The sequence below is a fragment of the Nicotiana tabacum genome, chromosome 15 (genome assembly GCF_000715075.1).
Source record: "Nicotiana tabacum cultivar K326 chromosome 15, ASM71507v2, whole genome shotgun sequence".
Classification (NCBI taxonomy): Eukaryota; Viridiplantae; Streptophyta; class Magnoliopsida; order Solanales; family Solanaceae; genus Nicotiana; species Nicotiana tabacum.
This window is the reverse complement of record NC_134094.1, coordinates 89,566,523-89,589,436: the sequence shown is the minus strand read 5'-3', so window position 1 is coordinate 89,589,436 and position 22,914 is coordinate 89,566,523. Positions and strand designations below refer to the sequence as shown.

The 22,914-nt window shown below is 38.7% G+C and overlaps 1 protein-coding gene across 3 annotated transcripts; it reads right to left on the bottom strand.

Annotated features, from left to right (window-relative positions):
* Positions 1-16,025: 16,025 nt before the first annotated feature.
* LOC107778996 (uncharacterized) lies at positions 16,026-21,714 on the bottom strand. 3 transcript variants are annotated; one of them, XM_016599328.2, is made up of 8 exons: positions 21,542-21,714; positions 21,165-21,446; positions 20,368-20,430; positions 18,851-18,890; positions 17,420-17,484; positions 17,012-17,125; positions 16,484-16,612; positions 16,026-16,327 (listed from the first exon to the last, which is right to left on the bottom strand). In XM_016599328.2, exons 1-8 carry the CDS (start codon positions 21,617-21,619, stop codon positions 16,286-16,288), a joined length of 813 nt encoding a protein of 270 aa, XP_016454814.1. In that variant the 5' UTR covers positions 21,620-21,714; the 3' UTR covers positions 16,026-16,285. The 3 variants fall into 3 exon arrangements, with proteins under 3 accessions (XP_016454814.1, XP_016454815.1, XP_016454818.1); XM_016599329.2 differs by having other exon boundaries at positions 21,165-21,441; XM_016599332.2 differs by lacking the exon at positions 17,012-17,125.
* Positions 21,715-22,914: the final 1,200 nt, after the last annotated feature.

Here is a 22,914-nt window from a genome sequence, read left to right as displayed (position 1 = left end):
TCAAAGTCACGCACCAAGTAAGTGCAATTGTGCATTCGATGGCTCCTAAGTTGGAAGATCCCGATGCTTTCACAATTCCTTGTACCATTGGAAGTGCCGAGTTTGCAAAATCTCTTTATGATCTTGGGGCGAGTATCAATTTGATGCCCTATTCAGCTTTCAAGACATTGGGAATTGGGAAACCAAGACCCATATCTATGAGATTACAAATGGTCGATCGTACAATAAAGAGACCGTTGGGGGTGATTGAGGATGTATTAGTTCGAGTTGACAAGTTCATTCTCACGGCGAATTTTGTTATTCTTGATTGTGAAGTGGACTATGAGGTCCCGATTATTCTTGGTAGACCTTTCCTTGCTATGGGAATAGCTCTTGTTGATGTGGAAGCCGGTGACCTCACTTTTCGAGTGGGTGATGAAAAGGTAGTGTTCCACGTGTGCAAATCTATGAGGCAACTGAATAGCAATGAAGTGTGTTCGTTCGTGGACTTGGTGACCGATGTCATTATTGATGATACAAATGCCACGATTAATGTGGCTGACATGTTTGAGGTCGTCTTACTAAATTTTGATGATGACGAGATGGATGGCTTCATGGAATGTGTTAATTCTTTACAAGGAATGGGGTCGTACAACTATGCACCCCAGAAGCTTTCCTTCGATCTTGAGAATAGGAAAACTCTTCCCATAAAGCCTTCAATTAAAGAGCCTCCTATCTTAGAGTTGAATCCATTGCCTCCACATCTCAGGTATGAATTCCTTGGCCCTTGTTCTACTTTACCAGTTATTCTTTCCTCTTATTTGACTAGCATGCAGGTTGACTCTACATTGACGGTGCTCCACAAGAGGAAGAAAACTATTGGGTGGACTTTGGCGGATATTCGGGGAATAAGCCCGCATTTTGCATGCACAAGATTAACTTGGAGGACGATGTCAAGCCATCCATTGAACATCAAAGGAGACTCAATGTAGCCATGCAAGACGTGGTCAAAAAGGAGATTATCAAATGGTTGGATGTCGGGGTGGTCTACCCTATTTCCCACAGTTCGTGGACTTCTCCGGTGCAATGTGTCCCGAAGAAGGGAGCATAACTATGGTCAATGATAAGAACGAGTTGATTCCAACAAGAACGATGACCGGGTGGAGAGTGTGTATGGACTATCGGAAGCTAAACAAAGTCACAGGGAAAGACCATTTCCCACTACCCTTTCTTGACCAAATGCTTGATAGGTTGGCCGGCCGGGCATTCTATTGCTTTCTAGATGGATATTCGGGCTACAATCAAATCCTTATTGCCCTGGAAGATCAATAGAAAACAACTTTCACTTGTCCCTATGGCACTTTCGCTTTCAAGCGGATGCCATTTGGCTTGTGCAATGCACCAGCCACTTTTCAACGGTGTATGATAGCGATCTTTACGGATATGGTTGAAGACTACCTTGATGTCTTCATGGATGACTTTTCGGTAGTCGGGATTCCTTTGATGATTGTTTGGCAAATTTAGATAAAGTATTAGTAAGGTGTGAAGAAATGAACTTGGTATTGAATTGGAAGAAATGCCATTTCATGGTTGAGGAGGGCATTGTCCTTGGCCACAATTTCAAAGAAGGGCATTGAGGTCGACAAGGCAAAAATAGAGGTGATTTCTAAACTTCCACCTCCAACATCCGTGAAAGGAGTGAGAAGTTTCTTGGGTCACGCAGGGTTCTACCGGCGCTTCATAAAGGATTTTTTCAAAGTGGTGAACCCCTTGTGCAAGATTTTGGAGAAAGATGCTAAATTTCACTTCAATGATGATTTCATGAGATCCTTTGAATTTCTCAAGTTCAAGTTGACAACAACTCCTATCATCACCGTTCCTAATTGGAGTATTCCTTTTGAGCTCATATGCGATGCTAGTGATGTAGCGGTTGGAGCAGTTTTGGGGCAACGTATCAACAAGATCTTTCATCCGGTCTACTATGCTAGTAAGACCATGAATGATGCCCAAGTCAATTACACTGTTACCGAAAAAGAGCTTCTTGCCATTGTGTTTGCTATTGAGAAGTTCTGCCCATACTTGATGGGTGCAAAGGTTATTGTTCATACATATCATGCGGCACTTTGCTATCTTATGAGCAAAAAAGATTCAAATGCTCGGTTGATGAGACGGGTGCTATTGTTGCAAGAGTTTGATATTGACATCTAAGATCGAAAAGGGAGTGAAAATCAAGTAGCGGATCACTTGTCTCGTTTGGAGGTGGAGGGGAGGCCGTATGATGGCCTTGAAATCAATGACTCCTTCCCTGATGAGCAACTCTTGGCTACTTCAATGAAGGAGGTGCTATGGTTCGCCGATCTAGCAAACTTCCTTGTGTGTGGAATCATCCCGGATGAGTTCTCTTCAAATCAACAAAAGAAGCTCAAACAGGATTATCAAGACTATTATTAGGACGAGCCTTATATCTTTCGTATTTTCATGGATGGGGTAATTATAAGATATGTATCGGATGAAGAGCAGAATATTATTCTTGAAGTTTGTCACTCTTCGCCATATGGTGGTCACCATGGCAGAGCAAGAATGGCGGCTAAATTGCTAAGTTGCGGTTTCTATTGGCCCACTCTCTACAAAGATGCAAGTGATATGGTGAAAAGATGTGAAGAATTCCAACGGGCCGGTGGAATCTCAAAGAAGAATTAAATGCCTCTCACTACTATTTTAGAGATTGATATCTTTGATGTGTGGGGTATTGACTTCATGGGTCCCTTTGTGAGTTCTTGTGGAAACCCCTACATCTTGGTCACGGTTGATTATGTATCCAAATAGGTTGAGGTTGTTGCTCTACCCAACAATGAAACGATAAGTGTGGTGGCATTTTTGAAGAAGAATATTTTCACAAGATTTGGTATCATAAGCGATGGAGGGTCGCATTTTTGCAACAAGGATTTTGACACCTTGCTTAGCAAGTATGGTGTCTATCATAAAGTTACGACTCCCTATCATCCTCAAGCTAGCGGTCAAGTAGAAGTCTCCAACCGGGAGATATAGAGTATCTTGTCCAAAATAGTGAATGCTAACCGGACGGATTGGTCAAAGAAGCTTGATGATGCACTATAGGCTTATTGGACTGCTTTCAAAACTCCTATCGGGATGTCTCCATATCGGTTGGCATTTGGCAAAGTTTGTCATCTTCCGGTGGAACTCGAGCACAAAGCCATGTGGGCTTTAAAGAAGTTAAATCTTGATTGGGATGTAGTCTCTAACTTGCGGGTTGCACAATTAAATGAATTAGATGAGTTCTGGTACCATGCATATGCAAGTTCGTCCATGTACAAAGAGAGAATGAAGTACCTTCATGACAAATACATCTGAAACAAGGAGTTCAAGGTGGGCGATCTTATTTTATTGTTCAACTCAAGATTGAAGATGTTTCCTGGAAAGCTGAAATCCAAATGGAGTGGTCCCTTTGAAATTGTGGGTGTGACACCTTTTGGTGCAATGAACTTGAAGAACAAAAATGATGAGGTATTCCGAGTCAATGGTCACCGGTGAAGCATTATTTAGGACAAGCTGATGATGGCCACGTGGTGGCACTTATTCATTTGAAGTGATGGTAATCTGCATCGTGCCACAACATTAAATCGGGCGCTTCTTGGAAGGCAACCTATGTTTTCTTTTTCTTTTTCTTTTCTTCTTTTATAGATAGGTGTTATTTTGTGCTAACCGGATATGAAGTGTGTTGCAGGACTGAGTGTGCTTTAAAGGAACTGTGCTCAGAAAAATTGGCTAAGTATGGAAAAAGTGCGGACTGCACAATTTTGAATGCAACAGCAGAAAGCAACTGCGGCCGCACAAATCTTGTGCGGACCACACAAATTGAGATGAAAAATGCAAACTCTCTGAAGTTTGTTTGTTAGAGAAACAGCCAAAGTGCGGTCGCACAACGAAATCTGTGGTCCGCACCTAAATCTGCGGCCGCACAGCTAAATCTGCGGACCGCAGATGATAAATGGCACAGTAATTCTGCAGCCGCACTCGATCTCTTGTCCCTTAAGTTTGGCCCTTCAGCATAAATAGTACTTGTGGGGCTACTGTTCGACTTTTTCCCTCTCTGAGCCCAAATTCATAAAAAATTAATATTTCTTGCTAAATTAGTTGTTCTCAAGACTAACATATGTGATCACTCATCTTCATTACTTCAAATCTGGTATGCTCAAATCACTTCTAGGATTCTTCAATTTTCTTAGTTTAATTTACAATTTGTTAGTTATTTTAGGCCACGTGTCACTAAAGATCAACTTTATGTCTATGTGGAGGTTTAAATTGTGTTGGGTCAACTCCTAATATTTATTTGGGGAATGTGTATCTTGATTATCATGTTTTATTGCTATTACTATGTCGAATTTGTGCAAAAAATTGAAACCCTTAAAGAGTCTGCCCGATTTAATTTTGAAATCTGCGGTCGTACAAGAAATCGTACGGTCCGCAGAAGTGGAGATTAGGGCAGTTGATGAAGCATGATTCTGCGGACCGCACTTGAAATTGTGTGATCGCAGAAATTCCATCGCGGCCGCAGAAATGTGTGTGCAGCAGCAGATCAGACCCATCTCTGTCTTCAGAGAGTTGTTATTTTAAGGTATCCAATGTGCGGCCGCAATAAGAATTATGCGGACCGCACTTCAGGAGCGACTCAGTGCAAGAGCAGCCTACGGTTCAATCATACCCACAGCAGTCGCAGGGAAGGTACCAACTTAGAGACGAACCTTTCTCCTCACGTAGCACGTCCGAGGGTTCGGAGAGTGCAAGTCAGGCTTCAGAGCCCTCTTCTACACCTGTCCCTGAAGCACCAGCAGCTGTTGTGGATGATATTCTAGACGATGGTAGAGGAGGTGATACCACATTTGCCGGCCTTGAGAGGTCGAAGAAGAAAGAGGTCTGGGAGGATTGATTTGTGAGTCTGGCTGCCTTCACTAGTTTCTGTGAGTGGTGGCCGGTGAGATCTCTCACTCTTGAGCGGCAATTCCAACTCAGAGATCTTGACAAGTACAACCCATAAGTGTTGAGGCAGTTGCGAGAGAGAAAGGGGTGGATGTGGTTCACCCAGTCAGTTGTGGATGCAAAGGAATACTTGGTCCGGGAGTTCTATGCCAATGTGGCACATATCAAGAAAGGGACCATAGTTACAAAAGTGAGAAATATGAAGGTGTGGTTCGACCAGATCACACTAAACTCCTTCTTTGGGTTTGAGGATGTGGAGCCAGTGCAATACTTGGAGAAGTTAGCGATGGGTGATGCAGCTCGCCCTTGGCTAGCTGAGCTTCTTGCAGCCCCGAGACCATCACCACCATGGATCACTGCAGGGGTTCCTATTCAGTGGAACACCCTAAATTTCGAGGCGAAGGGATGGCAGACCTTCGTATGCAGCAGACTAGACCCGTGCCAGAATGAGACAAACTTACCTATTCCACGGGCAGTTCTAGTCGCCTCTATTATGGCTGGGTACCCGATCAATGTGGGTGTCGTGATGTCGGCCAACATGTAAGTGGTATCCAGGCAGGCTGATACTTCCTACCCGTATCCCAACACCATCACTGAGTACCTTACGGATGTACAGGTAGAGCCCAGAGACTATGACACAGAGGTTCATGCAAAGAAGCCCTTCTCTTTGTATTCTCTGATGGATGCACACAACCCCAAGAGAAAGGGTCAGCCGACTACCACCGTAGGCCAGTCTAATGAGCCATCGGTGGTGGGTACAGAGACAATCGATATGCCATCCACTTCAGTAAATCCTTCTACCAGTGCAGCTGCCATTCCTCCACCGTCAGCCTCAGTACCTCCCTCCTCGGCTTTGAAGCCGGTACCGATGCCATCTGCTTCACTCTGCATTGTAAGTCTCCCAGACACTGGTTAGCCTCAACAATTGGATACAGACAGCTACTGCAAAGCTGACTGACATATCCAGTCAGGTTGCAGCACAGTCATCCTGTTCGGCACCCCGAATTCCTCCCACAGTCGAAGAAACATTAAAAAGATCCTTGACAAACAGAACACTATCATGGCTACTCTGGTACAGCATAGGTACGTGATTGAAGAATTGGACAAAGAAGTAAAGAATTGCGGAAGTCACAAGCTTTGAAGAAATCGGTGGATAAGCTCTGGTGACATGTCACCAAGCTTGCAGCAGCCGGAGATATTCCATTCTACATGTTGATAGACCTACACCACCCAGGCCTAGTTCCCACAGAGACCACCATAGCAGTTGGCCAGTCTGAGGAGCCAGACCTTGCTGCTGACATGGCTGAGGCAGTCCGTCAGATGTTCACTAACCCAGCTACTCCCGAACTTGAGGATGATGAGATCCAATTGGAGACTGAGGTTGGTGCCACTACTGGGGACACAGAGATGGCCACAGAGCCATAGGGAGTTTTCTTCACTCTCACCTTTCTTATACTCTTATTTGTTAAGCAATTGGAACAATGCTTATTTTTATTCGGGGGGTGGAGTTTCTTTGGCATTTTGATGATACTAATGATGTATTTTGATAACTATGAGACAAATTGTCCTGTAATTAACTTAGTACTATTTTATCATTACTTCTCGTTATATACATATTCTCTCTTATCCCTCTTTATGTATATTCGTTTAGCTTTCAATAGCTTTTTGCTTTATTAACTTCTTTATCTTTATGTTTGTCTTTTTTTTTTGACTTGGTAGCTTCTTTTTTATTTGCTTTTTGAAGTATTAGCTTCTTTTTGATTTAATAGATTATTTTTATGTTTTAGTGGATAATAAGCCTTTGGTTTTCTTAATGCCACGGTTCTTTCCAAATGTGGGTTTTTGTGTGAACCGGGTGACTCTTCCTAACGATGGATGGCATGACAACCTTAATAAGGGATTGAGTTCGTTGTAGGTAGTTAGGTAATAATAGTAGTAATAATGAATAAAAAGACCTAATTGAATCATGCTCGAAGAGTCAAACATATTTTACTTAGTACCAACACACTTAACTACATGCTTATGGTTAAAAACAAGGTTGTTGGAAAGAAATAGCTCTAGTTAGTGACATTTTGACTCTTGTGTTGACTTAGGCAATCATCGAGTGGTTTAGTCGAACCATAGTAATTTTCAATCTTGAATATGGTCGTTATGGGCCCTCGACTCTATCCTCTTTAACAATCTAGGTGCGTGAGAGGTAAGATGTTGTTGTTGCAAGTCCAAGTACGCGTGTAGATGGTCTAGAACTTGCCCCGAATGTGTTTATAGGCAAAATTTTAAGTTTTGCTTGGCTTGAGAAGTGATTGTAGGCTCTCCTTGGCCCACTTGAAATTTTTCATGGCCCACCAATGTTGTTATCCCTAGTCAACCCAATTGAGCCTAAAACCTTTCTCATTTGATAACCATGTTACAAGCCTTTACCCGTCTTATTGTGACCTTCTCTTGACACCCGAGCTTTCCTCAACACTCTTGTGAAATAATTGGCTAAAAACGTAAGTATGGGGAAGAGACGAGGAGTTTGAAAAAGGTATCAATACAAAATAGAAAAGAAATGAAGAAAAGGAAAGGCAAGAAAAAGAAAGTACAAAAATAAAAATGCAAAAAGAAAGTGAATAAGTTGAAAAGTTGAAGGGATTCAAAGAAAAGTAATGATGCAAAGCATGGCAAAAGCAAAGAAAGAGAAAATGAATATCATGACCCAGAAATAGTGATGTTAAGTCTCTCTAGTTCCCCTAAGGAAAAGAAAATGCCTCAAAGAGTTGGCAAAAGAATGAGCCGATAAAAGAAAATGGAGTGCTTAAGGAAAGGTGAACCCGTTCTATCATAGCTTATCCAACCTTAGTCCAAAAGCCTTCATTGCATCCCGAAAAAGCCCTACGTGATTCCAAGCCGAGTAAGCTTACATTAGTGGTGATTTACATGAGGGGAAAGTTTATGGTACTTAAAGCCGTACTTGCGACATTCTTTTGAGAGAGATGAATGAACCTTTCACAAATCTTTGAATTAAGTGTTATATTCTTAAGTGAGATAGGCAAACGGAGAGTAGAGGAGGAGGAGTTTGGGATTCACAATGACCTACATGAAAGAGCGAGCTTCCTTGATGAATAAAGTTAACTCTTGATGCTCAAGAGTCACATTAGAACGATTCGTGCTTAAAAGTTTAACTTGTTGCCTTGTTGATAATTCATAAGTGTCGTAGGTAATTGTTGGTCCCAATTGATGTGTGATTGATTCACCTTTGATTAGCTGGAATGGATCTTAACCTGTAGAGGAGGGAACTATTTTATTTGCTTGAGGTCAAACAAAAGCGTAAGTTTGGGGGAGTTGATAAGTGAGAGTTTTGACTACTTATTAGCGCCTTTTAGCTTTCGTTTTAGTCCAAAAGCGCTTAGTTGTGTTCCCGAAAACTCATGAAATGTACTTAATTACAGGAATATTGGAAGATGAGCTCCCGATAAGAAATCCAACTAAAGAAGGAGTAATCTAAACTCAAGGACAAAAACAAGCACAAAAGCTCAAAGTGCGGACCGCAGAATATCATTTGTGTTCGCAGGTCGTGAAGCAATTCCATCAGAGAATGTTGTAAGATGCGGACCGCACATGAATTGTGCGGCCGCAGAAGCTGGGTCAGAGCAAAATTTCAGAGAACCTGCACTTCCAGTCCAACACAAGTGTGGACCGCACAATTATTGTGCGGCCGCAGAAGAAGAGCTATGCGGCCACATAATTCCATATGTGGACCGCAGAAGAACAAAGTGCGGCCGCAGACATTATTGTGCTGACCGCACAAAGAGGGAAGTATGGTCGCACTTCATTATTATGCGGCCGCAGATTTCCAACCTTTTCAAGCTAAAGCAAAGTGCGGACCGCACATGGAATTGTGCGGCCGCAGAACCTCCGAAAGGGCATTTTTGTCCGAAAATTCCAGGTTTGTATATGTCACGACCCAAAATCCATTAAAGGTCGTGATGGTGTCGGACACCGCTGTTAGGCAAGCCAAAAATAAATACTTAATTGGGTTCTCATTTTAATATTTTTGAAATCATATTTCCTTCAATTAAATAGTAAAAGATGAAATTTACAAAATAAATAATAATATTTTTAACAATTTCAATACCGGACAACCCATAGCCACCCTAAAACTCGGTGTCATAAGTGCATGATCCTCAACTAGGAATGTAAATTAAAATACAACATCTATCTGAAATACAAATTTGGACAGGAAAAATATAAATACTCTGAAGGAGACTCTGTTGGCTGTGGATCGTAGTATAGAATGCAGCTCACCTAAGTCCCCGTAATAACCGCATCTCTGCGCCCACAAGGTCACTAGACATATATGTACCTGCACAAAAATATGCAGTAAGTGTAGTATGAGTACGTAAATCAACGCGTACCCAGTAAGTATCCCGCCCAGCCTCAAAGAAGTAGTGACGAGGGGTCGACTTCGACACTTACTATGGACTATAAACAAAATATCAATGATATAACTAGGCGTGGATTATGTAGAACGGTTGTAAGCTCAATATCATGAAATAAGTAAACAATTCTTTTGTTAATAAGAAATTTCCAAATTTATTTTCGTCATTTAACATTTATTTTTGGACCTCTGGCCAATGAAAGCAATATCAATTATTATCAATTCCAAAGATACATCATGCGCAAATCATGCTGAGGTCGTACGACCCACTCCAACATAAATATTTAAACTGTGCACTGCCGAGGGTCAAACGGCGCGAACCATAGATGCATCTATTTAATCTGCCGAGGCGTTCGGCCCGCTCCACAAAAGAGAAAACACAATTTAAAACAACCAAATTCAAGATTTATTAAGGCAACTATTCAAGAAATACAAATTCTCATTTACAGTCAAGAAGAATGGAGTTTAACCTTTTAAAGTTCCTTCACCAAGTTTCGATATGATTTAAGCAATTTAAATTAACAAGTAGGATGCAAGCATCGCAATTATAACATGATATGGGTCCTAGACTACCCGAACATAAGCATATTAGTAGCTACGCACGGACTCTCTTCACCTCGTGCGTACGTAGCCCCCACAAATAGAAGCACATATTGAATTATTTCACCTATGGGGTTAATTCCCTCTTACAAGGTTAGAAAGGAGACCTACCTTACTCCGACGTTCCAAAACCGGCTCCAATGCCGCCCTAACACCTCAAACTGGTGACCGCCGATCCAAAACTAGTCAAATAAGACGCAACCTAATCAAAATATACTCTAATACCCATAATTAATCAATTTATAACAATTTTCAACTCCGCTCGAAAAATTGATAAAGCAACCCTCGGGCCCACGTGCCCGGATTCCGAAATTTTTTGAAGATAAACTTTACCCATGACACCACGAACTCAAATATATAATTTATTCCAAATTCCATGTCCAATTTCGTGGTCAAAATCCAAAAATGCCAATTTCTAGGTTTTTCTTCAAAATCCCAAATTTCTACAAATTTTCATGTCTAAATCCATGTATAAACCTTGTATTTTACTCACAACTAGTAGAAGTCACTTACTTTACGATTGGCGATGGAAATGGTGCTTCAAAATCGCACCCAAAACCGGCTCCAATCGAGAGAGAAAAGGTGAAATGAGCCAAAACCCGATTTGGCTAGCTTATACATTCTGCCCAGGCGATTTCGCACCTGCGAATCCAAAGACCGCTTCTGCGGCGTCGCTTTTGGGGCACCAAGACCGCTTCTGCGGAAAACATTGGAGGCTGCCCCTTCACATCTGCGGACAAATGTCCCACTCCTGCAACATCGTAGGTGCACAAATGCATCTCGCTCCTGCGCTCCACTCCGCTTATGCGCTCCAAGAGGCCGCATCTGTGCCATCGCAAATGCGGAAGAAGTCTCGCACCTGCGGGCGCTGCCCAGCTCGCCCAAAACCGCTTCTGCAACCCTCCTGGCTGCTTCTGAAACTCGCAGGTGCGGTTACACCAGATACCAGCTGCCTTAGCATTTTCCTTAGTACAAAAATCAATCCGTTAAGCATCTGAAACTCACCTGCGGCCCCCGGGACCCCATCCAATCCCACCAACTAGTCCAATAACATAACACGGACCTTCTCTAGGACTCAAATCACATCAAACAACATCGAAATCATGAATCGCACCCCAATTCAAGCTTAATGAACTTTAGAACTTCTACCTTCGATGCCGAAACCTATCAAATCAAGTCCGATTGACCTCAAATTTTGCACACAAGTTATAATTGACATTACAGACCTACTAAAGCTTTCAGAATCGGAATTCGACCCCGATATCAAAAAATTCACTCCCAGTCAAACTTCTCAAAAACCTTCAAATTTCTTTCACCAAATGACCCCAAAATGACCTACACACCTCCAAATCCACATCCGGACGCGCTCCCAAAACTAGAATCTCCTTACGGAGCTATTTCCAGACTCGGAATCCCAAATGGACATCAATAACATTGAAATGCACTTCAACGCAAATTTAAGAAATTCTTCCAAAAATGCTAACTTCCATAATAGGCGCCGAAACGCTCTCGGGTCATCCAAAACCCGATCCGGACATAGGCCCAAGTCCAAAATTATCATACGAGCATGTTGAAACCTTCCAATCCTGATTTCGAGTCAATTCTTCCAACTTAAAGGTTCCGAAATTAGAATTTTCTTCCCAAACTAACTCCAAACTTTCCGAAATTTAATTTCGACCATACGCACAAGTCATAATACGTGAAGTGAAGCTGCTCAGGGTCTCAAACTGCTGAATAACGCGCTAGAGCTCAAAACGACCGGTCGGATCGTTACAGTATAAATAGTAGAGTTTCATTTTTTTAGGTCAATTTTTGACATCAACTGCTACAGTATACTGTTTCTTTTACTCTTTCTAGTAGTTTTTCATTTTAATTATCAATATGGGTTTAATTATCATTTCAGTTTAAGCATGAATAGCTAAATTTTTACTAAGATTGTGACTCAACCCTAGTATGTAAACTTAATGTGTGTTTGATTTATTGCTTGTTTATGGTTGGGTGTTTATTATCTAGCCTTGTTCTTGTTTTTATTTGAAAAATTAATGGCTGCAATCATTAATTCATGCCTATTTGACTTAGTCTCTACTTGAGAAAGAGAGACATAGTCTAGAAAAACTTGGCTAGCAAGAAATTGGGCCAATCGAGAGATTGATAAGCCCAATTAAAGGGTTGAACCTAGAGATACTAAAACCCGACTTGAGCTTCTTATCAACTATTTTGTTCAATACCCATTTGGACGTGAAAAGCCAAATTGGGCAAAATCACTCTCTGACCGGGAGGTATTGAGTGGGTACTTGAGTGTTGATAGCTATAATACACCCAGACCAATAAAACAAGCTTTAAAGTTTACAACCCATTAGGCAAACACCTAGGTGAAGGTCATAGCCCTAGGTCTTTTATATCATTTGGAAAACAACAAAAATAATTTCCTAGTTTCATTCTTTGAATCGCAATCGTAGTTTAGTTTAGATTTTTAAACAAAACCAAATACTGCGAAAGTACAAATTTAGATATACGAACTCACGCGCTAAGATATATACTACTAACACCCATTCATATAGCTCCCTGCGAAATTCGAACCCGGCTCTTGTTGGGTATTACTATTGCATCAACCGTTTTCATAACCTCAAAGAGATGAGTGAAATTGGACGAGATCAATCACTAGTTGATTATTATTTCTATCACTGCTATTTGTCTTTCTATTATTCTTGTATGTTATACTGCACATGTTATTTGACTAGTGAGTGTCTTGACTGTACCTCGTCACTACTCCACCGAGGTTAGTCTTGATACTTACTGGGTACCGACTGTGGTGTACTCATACTACACTTCTACATATTTTTGTGCAAAGCCAGGTATTGGAGATATCGGACTCGGCAGAGTTAGTGTGTTGATCGCAAGGATTCAAGGTAGAGCTGCTTGGTCGTCGCAGTCCCTTGGAGTCTTTCTATTTTATTGTACTGTCAACTCTTATTCGAACAGTATCGTATATTCTATCCTTGAGATCACTGCCTGTATTCATTTAGCGTTCATGACTTAGTATTACCAGTCTTGGGAGGTTTTTATATTTTTTTCCGCTTTTGGTTTCAACACTTGTATTAAATTATATGTTTCAAAAAAAATGACTCGAAATATAATTGTAATCGGCTTACCTAGTCTTAGAGAGTAAGTGTCATCACGACGTCTGTGGTGGGATGTTGGGTCGTGACAGTTAAATCTTAACCATTCCTCAATTCTAAGTCTTTTTTGAGATAGTTGATTAACCAACACCATGAATGTGTAGTCTCCTGATCTACCAAAGCCCAAGCAATAGAATACATCTGATTATTTCCATTTTTCCCAACAACCACTAATAATTCACCTTTGCAAGCGCCCTTTAGGAAACAACCATCAAAATCTATGATTCTTCTACAACCTGTCATTCATCCCTTCTTCATAGCCTCAAAGTATACATAAAGATATTTAAATAGATGTTTCCCACGAACTGTTTCTGTATCAGTTCTCACCCAACGTGAACTTCCAGGATTGGTGGACTTAATCATGTCAGCATAGTCCAGCAACCTTGAAAATTCAAGATTCCAGTTACTCATAAACTGACTAATTACCTTCATCTTGGATCTATAGACAAGTGATCTTCCCACATACAAACCCCATTTAACCCTTATAAACTCTTGCAACTCATGCATTGTGATGTTTGGAGTTGAGATGATTCTATCTTGGAGCTTTCTTGCAATGTACTTGGTTGTACAAAGTTTGTTCTTGTTCTTTGTTGGGGATTTATGGACAGGTATATATGTCTTCACAGTAAAGTTCCCTGAATCCTTATCCTTACTAGCAAATATGTGTCACTTACACTTTTCATGCTTACACTTAACTCTTACTCTATCTTTCTCATTAGGTCTAAGCTTTAATGACACTTTATATTGAATAGCATAGTCAGCAATAGCTTTCCTAAAATCTTCTGCATTATCAAAGATCATGCCCAACTCAAATAGAGGAATTTTAGTATCAAAGTCATATCTGGTCTTTTGACTTCTTCTTCTACAAGGAAGATCAGCACCAGGTTCAGCAAGTGGGTCTAACTCTTCATCACTGTCTACACTCCCAGGATTTGAGCTGTCCAAATACTCTTCATCCCTACCTAGCTTTCCAACATATTTATCCTTCTTATTTATCCCTATGTCTTCAAACCCCTTATCAATTCCAGCCTCACCAAGAATTACCTCTTCTGTAAAACAGGTTTTCTCCTCTGTTTTCTCTTACTTTGTAATCCAGCACCATTCACATTCTTCTTCAACCTGTTTCTCTTTACTTCCCTGGCATCATTCCTCACAGATCTTAACTCATTATCTATCTCACTGTCATCTTCTTCTGGAATATCTTCAAGGTCATCTTCACCAAAATTTTCATCTTCAGACAGATTTGTATCTGTTTCAGTACTGTTGTCATGCTCTGCAGCTGCACCCTCTTCAATATTTATATCCTCATCTGAAAATGTAGCCCTATTTTGTTCTGCATTTACACCACTACCCTCAGCAGTATTTACTTCTATATCCTCAACCACACTTATACCAATACCCTCATCAACATTTACTCAAATACCCTCATCAACATTTACATTAATATCCTCATCAATATTTACTTGAACTTGAATACTTTCATCACCATTTACACCAATGCCTTCATCAACATTTACACCAATGCCCTCACCAACATGTACATTAACCCCTGGACCACCCCTAATTTCTGGATTAGTTGTAGCTTGGTCACTATCACCAACCTGTGAGCAAGGTAAATATCCCATAGGGACATCCTCCACAACCTCTAAATTATCTATCACATGATTCACATAGACATCAAAAGTATCCCCATCCTTCAGGTCTTTAATCAAATTTAGTAGTTGATAGTCATTTTCAATTGGAAAGAATTTCTGATTTTAGGGTATTGAACAAAGAACCCACAACTGAGTTGTAGTGCATTTCAGGGGTTTCTTTTGTGTAAGACAGAAGCTCGGTCAAATAGAAATGGTCTTTGCCCACCACATGCCCTATATTTTTACCCTCCTCCACATACTTTCCATCAATAAAGTGACGCCCATGATGAAAGACAACACCAATATATTCGTCCATGTGACTCGGTACTGAAAATGACAAAAGAAAACCAGTCAATATTCCCTAACCTTTTCAATTTTCTAGAAGAAAAAAAATCCTAATCTAATAGCACCATAACAGATACATAGCAATAAATCTAAGCATAAAAATAACATACCTTTATGCAATAATCAAAGCCATTTTACAGCCGACTCATCTTTTCACAAAAACTCCACTGTCAAAACCCTAGGACGACCTTCTTTCATGTGATAAATCTTGATCCAATAATCAATTCGAACAAACCACAATTAACCTTACTTAGTATGTGAAAGAAATGTTGAATTTTGCAACGGAAATGCAGATTAAACCAAGCTTAATCGAAGAGATGAAGATGGGTGGCATTCGGTGAGAGAGAGAGAGAGAGAGAGAGAGTTCAGCTGTTAGACGGAATGTTCGATGTTATTTAACCTTATGTTTTAAATTTTTTAATTAGAAGCCTTTTAATTGTTTATTTCATATTGTTTATCCACGTGTCGGCTTCTTATTCGTTCTTATAATATACACCGGGGGTGTAACACATGTGACGGGGGTTGACGAGGTCGGACGTTTATTGAGTTCACATTTTAGTCACGTGAAACGTTTAAATGAAAAAGGTCTCAGTTGAGGTGTTCAAATGATCGTTGGGAACAACTTAAAGGGGCGCTTTATGTATTTCGCCATAAAGCATTATAAGTAATACAAACATAATGAAGGGAATCAACTCTTAATATTTGATTGAGTACATTATTTAAAGTATTATCTTTTAGTGTACTATTTTTTTCTTAACACTTTTATAAGTTTAAACCATCAATATCATAGTGATTATCATATTTTAAGAACATCCAAAGTTATATTTTTTGAAATGTTCATCATCTACTGTTTATGCAACAAAGGCAACATATAAACTATCAAAAACAAGAACTACATGTACCAGATACTTACAATCACCCTATTGTTGTACACATAAAACAAGTCCACGTAAAATAACAGAAATCTCCTACTGTAACACAACAAAGGGGAAAATTGGATTTACTTCAACAACTCTTGAACTCAACCTCTAATAACCTTTTGGCGTCCTATTTAAATATGGTATGATACTATCAACCCTCTAATCATATGAAAACCTACCAAATTGATAGAGAAATAAGTATGGACATAATTACTGATGGTTCCTGAGGCGCTCCCTTGATCTTATATCAGCCTACACGTCAGAAGTAAAAGTTTGAGTTATAAAATATGTAAATTCACAAACCAATTAGCACATCTAGAAGAAATAATGTTGAGTCCTATAAACTCCTTCACTACCAATAGATGGAACAATGCTGACAATAGTGCATGTCAAACTTCTTGGACCTACCTGTCGGATGGGCTCTGGAACACGAAATCTGCAGGTCATCTTCACAGTTTCAATGGCAGTGGCAAGAGATACACGGTGACCAACTGAAATGAATATGGGCTTCAATGAGCCCTGAGATGATTGAATTGCCTGCATAAAGATTTAATCAACTTGCACCTATATAATTTGGACCTTGTGATGAAATAGATAGATACTACGGTAAAAGCTCACAAGTAGTTGACTCAACTAAAAGTTGGATCTTGTGATTTCTGGAACTAGTAGTTGAAAGAGTAATTTACGTGTCCCGTGAGACCAGCATATCATAATAACTTAATATGCCACAGAATATCAACCACAAAACCAAATACAACATACTGGAACCATTAAGTATTATGTGTAGTTGCTAGTTAGAAAACAAAAGGCCTCCAAAATCCACACCTTTTCTGAAGAGCGATTCATGGAAGCATTCAGTAGGAAATAATTGAACATGACATTTTACACCATAATTGTATTATTTCATGGACACAAAATAATTAACTAACTCCTTACCGCTCCCCAGGTACATCCAGAGTCCCCAATTAGGGGTAAGACATTTTCAGGAGAGTCCGCCGCTTGACGGATTTCTCTTACCCTAGATTGTGTAAGACCATCCACATGGTGCAACTGGAAAAACAAAAGAAGAATAGAAAATATTTACAAACCACTGCACAGATGTTGCAACTATTTATAAGAAAATTAATGTATTAGCTTTGAGCTAAGTTTAAGTATTAATAAGAAGTGAAAATCATATAAACGAGTCAACGGATATTTGCCAGTTAAGTATTCCACATAGAGTAAATGTCAGTTGATTATTTCTGAATCCCAGGGCAAGAAGAGGGAACTAACAAAAGCACATGTGGACTGAATCTATGCAGATTTTCCATGAAACTTCAAGTGGACAAAGAAGTTTGAACTTACATTCTTTCCCACTCCAACAGTAGGAAGATCAGCTAAGACACCAATATGACAAGCCAAACCAAAACCTGCAGAACATAATTGGGTAGCGGAGGCTTTAGCAACAATAAGTGTAAAAAGGTACTGTTGGAACAATGAAAACAGGAGGATCCCTATCTGCATACTCAGTCACCAGTTGATTCATTTACATATGAACTCAAATATGCCGAATCTTCCAAGTTGAACAGTCAGTGATACAAAAGCCAATCACAAATGAACTAATCAGTAAAGTCAAACTCACTAGTTCTCTTATTAAATTTCATTAACAGCTGTTTAAAAGCAAAACAGCATCGAACAAGAGCTGAATTTAAAATTATATCACGCAAGAGGATAACTAAAGCTGAAATATCTTTACAAAGCCATGGCAGGAATAGGGTTCAAACAGTTCAGACCTTGTCAACTAGATTGAGAATGCCGGGAAACTACTTAAATTCCTTTTTGAAACATGAGAGTACTTATACAGTTATACCATCTTGTTTGGACGCTTGAATGACTTTCTTGATCAAGTTATAGTTGATCTTGTGCATCTCTAATCTATTACATGTATAAAAGATGGGCAAGCATCACTTAGTTTCTATTGCATCCTTCTTTCATAAGACCGCAACTTGCCTGAAACACCACTATGAACTATAATTCAAATTATTATCTGGAAAATGCATCTCGTCCTTTACTCAGTTTAATTTACCTAAAAAAAGGTACTCTTAGCACCAGCATATGGTTGCCTTCTTCTATCCAGTCAAATCATCATCAGGATCAAGAAGATTATGATTATCATTAATCATCTCCTATTGATAATACGAATACCGCAGAGTCAACTTAATGCCACAGGTTTAGTGCATTGATCTCTACATGTGAGTGAAAGCCTTAAAGAATGATCAAAACAGTCACAGTAATAAATTAAGCGGAGAGCAAATTAATTTCTAGTCTCTTTTGTTTGAAGAATGCATTAGCCGGACATATACAAAAACCGAGATCTAAAGTAGAGAAATATCCAAAGAGAATAATTATTCCCTGATTTATTAACTGAGAACCAACTAGCCAATATGTGTAAAGAGCCTACAAGATAGCCAAAGAGGTACAGAGAGATGGAAAACTCCATGTGTATCGAATTACCTAAGCAAGTCCAATTAGTTATACATTTTTCTTAAAGTGGGTTTTAGGAATAAAAGTTAGTAATTGTTGGAAAATTGACACAAGTTTGGCTATAAAATGCAAAGATGAAGAATATGATGCTAGATGTGATCATGATAAAGGACGATATTTTTAATGTTTCTGAGCATCTTATACACGAAAAAATGGAGCAAGCATGGTATCTTCTAATGACGAATCATCATAAACAATCTGCAACACTTAGGAATTCTCTTTTTTCCAGCTTGAAATAACAACGAAACTTGCCTCGAGGATGAAGCAATCCATTGCCATCAACCATCAGTAGCTGTGAACATAAGCATTAAATAGATCTCAGGTATTAACTTTTATAGTAGCCAGATCAATAGAACAAACGCCAGCGGTGGGGGAGGAAGGGGTCAGGAAGCTGTGGTACCAATACATCCTAGATCTCACCACTACTTTCAAAAGGTTTACCATTTGAATCCTGAAGGTGGAAGGGGAAGCATGAAATATTCAATAATCCTCTAACTAATCAAATTTAATGAAAGATGACTAAAAGATAACCACATGATTCTTAATTCACGGCATGAATGAATTATTAGCCAAGAACAGTGAAAATCAACGCATAGCAATTATATCAATCACCAAGAGTGAACTTGACTGACAAGAAAATAAAGGAAAAGCGGGGGGAAAAGTAAACTCTCCTGCATTTTATTTTTTGGGATAAGAAGTAAACTTTCCTGCACTTTCCTTTTGTTTAGTTAGCAAGAAACTGAGAACTCGTTTATGCTGTAAGAAAACTTTCTTACAATTTTGGTTCCAAAGAGGCTGAAGGATTTGAGGGAAATCCAAACTAGTAACTTTCTTCTAACTTTAGGCCTCTTTTCCATGCATACAACGAAAAATTTATTTCTTTTAGATTTATTTCATTCTTTTCAAATTTCTCGGGTAACAAGTTTCTATCAACTTTCTTAAAATTCAGAATTTCAGATGCAGGAAAAGGCATAAGATTCTAGCTTCATCAGTGCACATGGTAGGGGAAGAATCCCTATCCAACTCAATAATGTATATTGAACCTACGAGGGGACTATGTACAAAAGAGAAGGAAGAGAGGAAATAGAATTAGAATTACCAGTAGGCAACACATTTTGTAGCATAAACGCTTTCCTGGATGCATATTCATTGGAAGTCTAACTCACATGACAAAATTGCCCCTTAAGTAATTAATGAAACTACTACTTGCATAGATGTTTTTAGTCATCTTATGCTGCCCATTAGTTGATTTAAATAGGAACCATGAGTCTTTCGTTTGTAGAACTCGGCGGTTCCAACAGGTTAGGAACAAAATCTTCTACAACTACTGACTAGTGATTAGGCAGTAGCAGGTAATATCTCTTAGCTTATACCCCCTCTCCTTTTTACTCTTGAGTAAATTATAAAAGGTAGGATTGAAGTAGGCAGGTCACTATTTTGAGGTAGAGGTTGATGTTGGGATTCCTGCCTATAATCAGGAGCAGCTTGGGTGTGGAGTAGAGTACTAACGGTACAAGGAAGGTGCAAGATTTGGTTTAACCAGCCAAATCCAATTCAATGCATTTCTTGAAGAGAATTATAGCTTCAATATATCTTTTACTTGGTAGATAACAAACTTAGAGTAAGTTTAATGTGAAAAACAACACTTGTATCATAACATTTAGCTGATTTGAGTCAGTATATTGACTTTAGAACAAAATTTGCACCATTTATGGAACGAGAAATAAGCAAGGAGAGGGGAAGAGTGGAGGAAATTTATCAACATTCACCTGCGGGTAGAAAGGATGAGCATTTTTCTTCATTTTATCCAAAAGCTCCAGGAGTACAGGAGCCTAAAAGAATCAGTTGGACAAATGTATCAGGTCAGTTCACATTACTCACAAGAATGTTGAGTTTGTATAATTAATATAAGTAAGATTCCAAGATTAGTCTCTCACAACAAACATAAAAACAACATCCTACCAAATCTAATCATGTTCTTTTTAACAATTTCAGTGAAGATCACCACTATATGTTTCAATTTTTTTTATTTTCTTTTTTGATAATCAAGAAATCTCCAAGGTCAGAGGCGCACGGTTTGAAACTCAATGGATTAAGTACCAGGGTTTTGTCTGCGGCAGGGTTTGAATTGTGACTTGTGCCTAATGCACACATCACTTGTTACGCTCTTACAACTAGACCAAACTGGGGGCTTATATGTTCCAAAGTTTTAGCAAACTGATATGTTAAAATGGAAACTCACTGCAGAAATAAACAATCAATAAGACACACTCCCTCCCTCTGTGCCAATTTGTCTGGAATTGTTTGACTAGACACGAGTTTAATGAAAAATATGGAACTTTACACTTAAGCTAAAAATGGATAAAATATCAAAAGTACCCTTGTACCAAACGATTATTTTTACATCCGGTAGAACCTACAGCAAGTCATACCAATGGCAAAATGAGAATGTAAAATTATCTAGTTTCGAAATATAGAAATGTGCTACTTTCTTGATGAACAGAAAAAAAAGTGTCAAACAAATTAGGACTATGTTATATATTGACTAAAGATACATGTAGGAGACCTCTCTGAAGGCAAGGAAGCCAGGAAGATATGGAATGTGAAGTCTAACAATAGAAGAATCTTCATAAACAACTTTGAGGGTCTGAAAGTCCAAAACAACAAGTGCACCACAGGCAATCGATGAGTCTTCTTTTGAGAAGCTTAAGTCAACCCCACCAACATACTTCAGTAGTATTTCACAATTACTTCCTTCTTTTTCTCTTTCATTTATTTTGGGGGGTAATCTCCATTTGAAGTCATCTTCAGTGATCAATTGTCTCTTTAAAGAATCTTGAATTCTGAGCTGATTAAAACAGTACCAAGTTGTGAAAGGTTCAAAATTTACTTAGTATTACAGAAGCATAATAAAGGAAGAGGAGATTGAAAATTGGTATGTACCCAATCCATTTGTTGTGGACTCTGAAATTCAGTAGAGCAATTACGCTCTGAAAAAGTGGCTTCCTTGTCATCGTTCATAACTTTCCACAATGAGACATTTCCATCGACCTTGTGATCCCTTCATTAAAAATGAATAAATTAATTATTCTAAACATGAAAATGTTGGGTCGTTTGGTTAATCATATTGGAATTATATATCTCTCCATAAAATTTCCTTATATCATAATATAGTGTATTTTGGAAAATTAGCACGGTCTAGCCAGTTTTCGAACCAGTAATTGAAAAATAGTTAACGTTTGCAAAGTAATTGAAAAATAGCCAATATTTTGCTGCAAAACAGAAAGTTACAGCATAATATATTGGAGATTGGTACACCTGTGTATGAACTTCCAGCATATTATGTTGGAACTCCAACACACGAAAAGTTCCAGCATAATATACTAGAGATTGGATCACATGTGTATGAATTTCCAGCATATTATGCTGGAACTCTAGTATATTATGATGGAGTTCCAGCATATTTATACTAGAATACTAGAGTTCCAGCATAATCTACTAGAACTCTAGTATATTATGCTCGAAGTTCACATGTAAAAAATTTGAACTCCAATATATTATGCTGGAATATTTTCCGGATTTTGAACAGTGTTTCCATTCAGATTTATCTTTATATGAAAAGTGGCTAAATTTCGATTGTGGCTATTTTTCAATTATCACTTATAAATCTGGCTATTTTTTAATTTCACCTGTGTATTTTGGCCATATAAGAAAAAATAAACTATTGCATAAGTACAACCATACAAGAAATTTGGTTTGATAGTATACCCGCATTAAGTTATGTATGGATCTATGGTAGAAATGGCAATAGGTAAGTGTAAAATTCACAAATAGCCATTTTCTTAAAGTTTTAAGTTTTACAAGTTGTTATGGAATCTTTTTTGTGGAATTTAAAAGGCAATCTTACGGGAATGTCCAAAATAAATCTTAATTTGCCAACTTCTAGCCATTAATCATAGATTTACTAAAACTAGCCAATCACATACAAAATTTAAAAATCTAAATAATTTCTTTCTCTCCAAGAATCACACACAAAGATCTCCTTCCATATTTTTAAGCGTGATCAGCAACATTAGATGCAAGACGAAAAAGAAATTTTTTATATATATATATATAATTCCAAAAACCTAAGCAAAAAAGAACATTTTTCAATGGGTATGGTTTAAATTCATTAAAAATATATAGACGAGTCAATTTATAAAATTTGAGAAAAATTAGAGATGCTTTAGACTGATTTGTTTTTAAAATTCGTAGTTAAAATTGATTTCAAGAAATTATTCTGCAACACATGTATCACGCTTGTATCTCACACACAG

Coding starts and splice junctions, on each gene's coding strand:
- LOC107778996 (XM_016599328.2), bottom strand. CDS start 21,619: ATGAACGATGACAAGGAAGCCACTTTTTCAGAGCGTAATTGCTCTACT. Junction 21,447..21,541: donor GTCCACAACAAATGGATTGG/GTACATACCAAT, acceptor TGTTTTAATCAG/CTCAGAATTCAAGATTCTTT. Junction 16,328..16,483: donor TTCCAGAGCCCATCCGACAG/GTAGGTCCAAGA, acceptor TCTGACGTGTAG/GCTGATATAAGATCAAGGGA.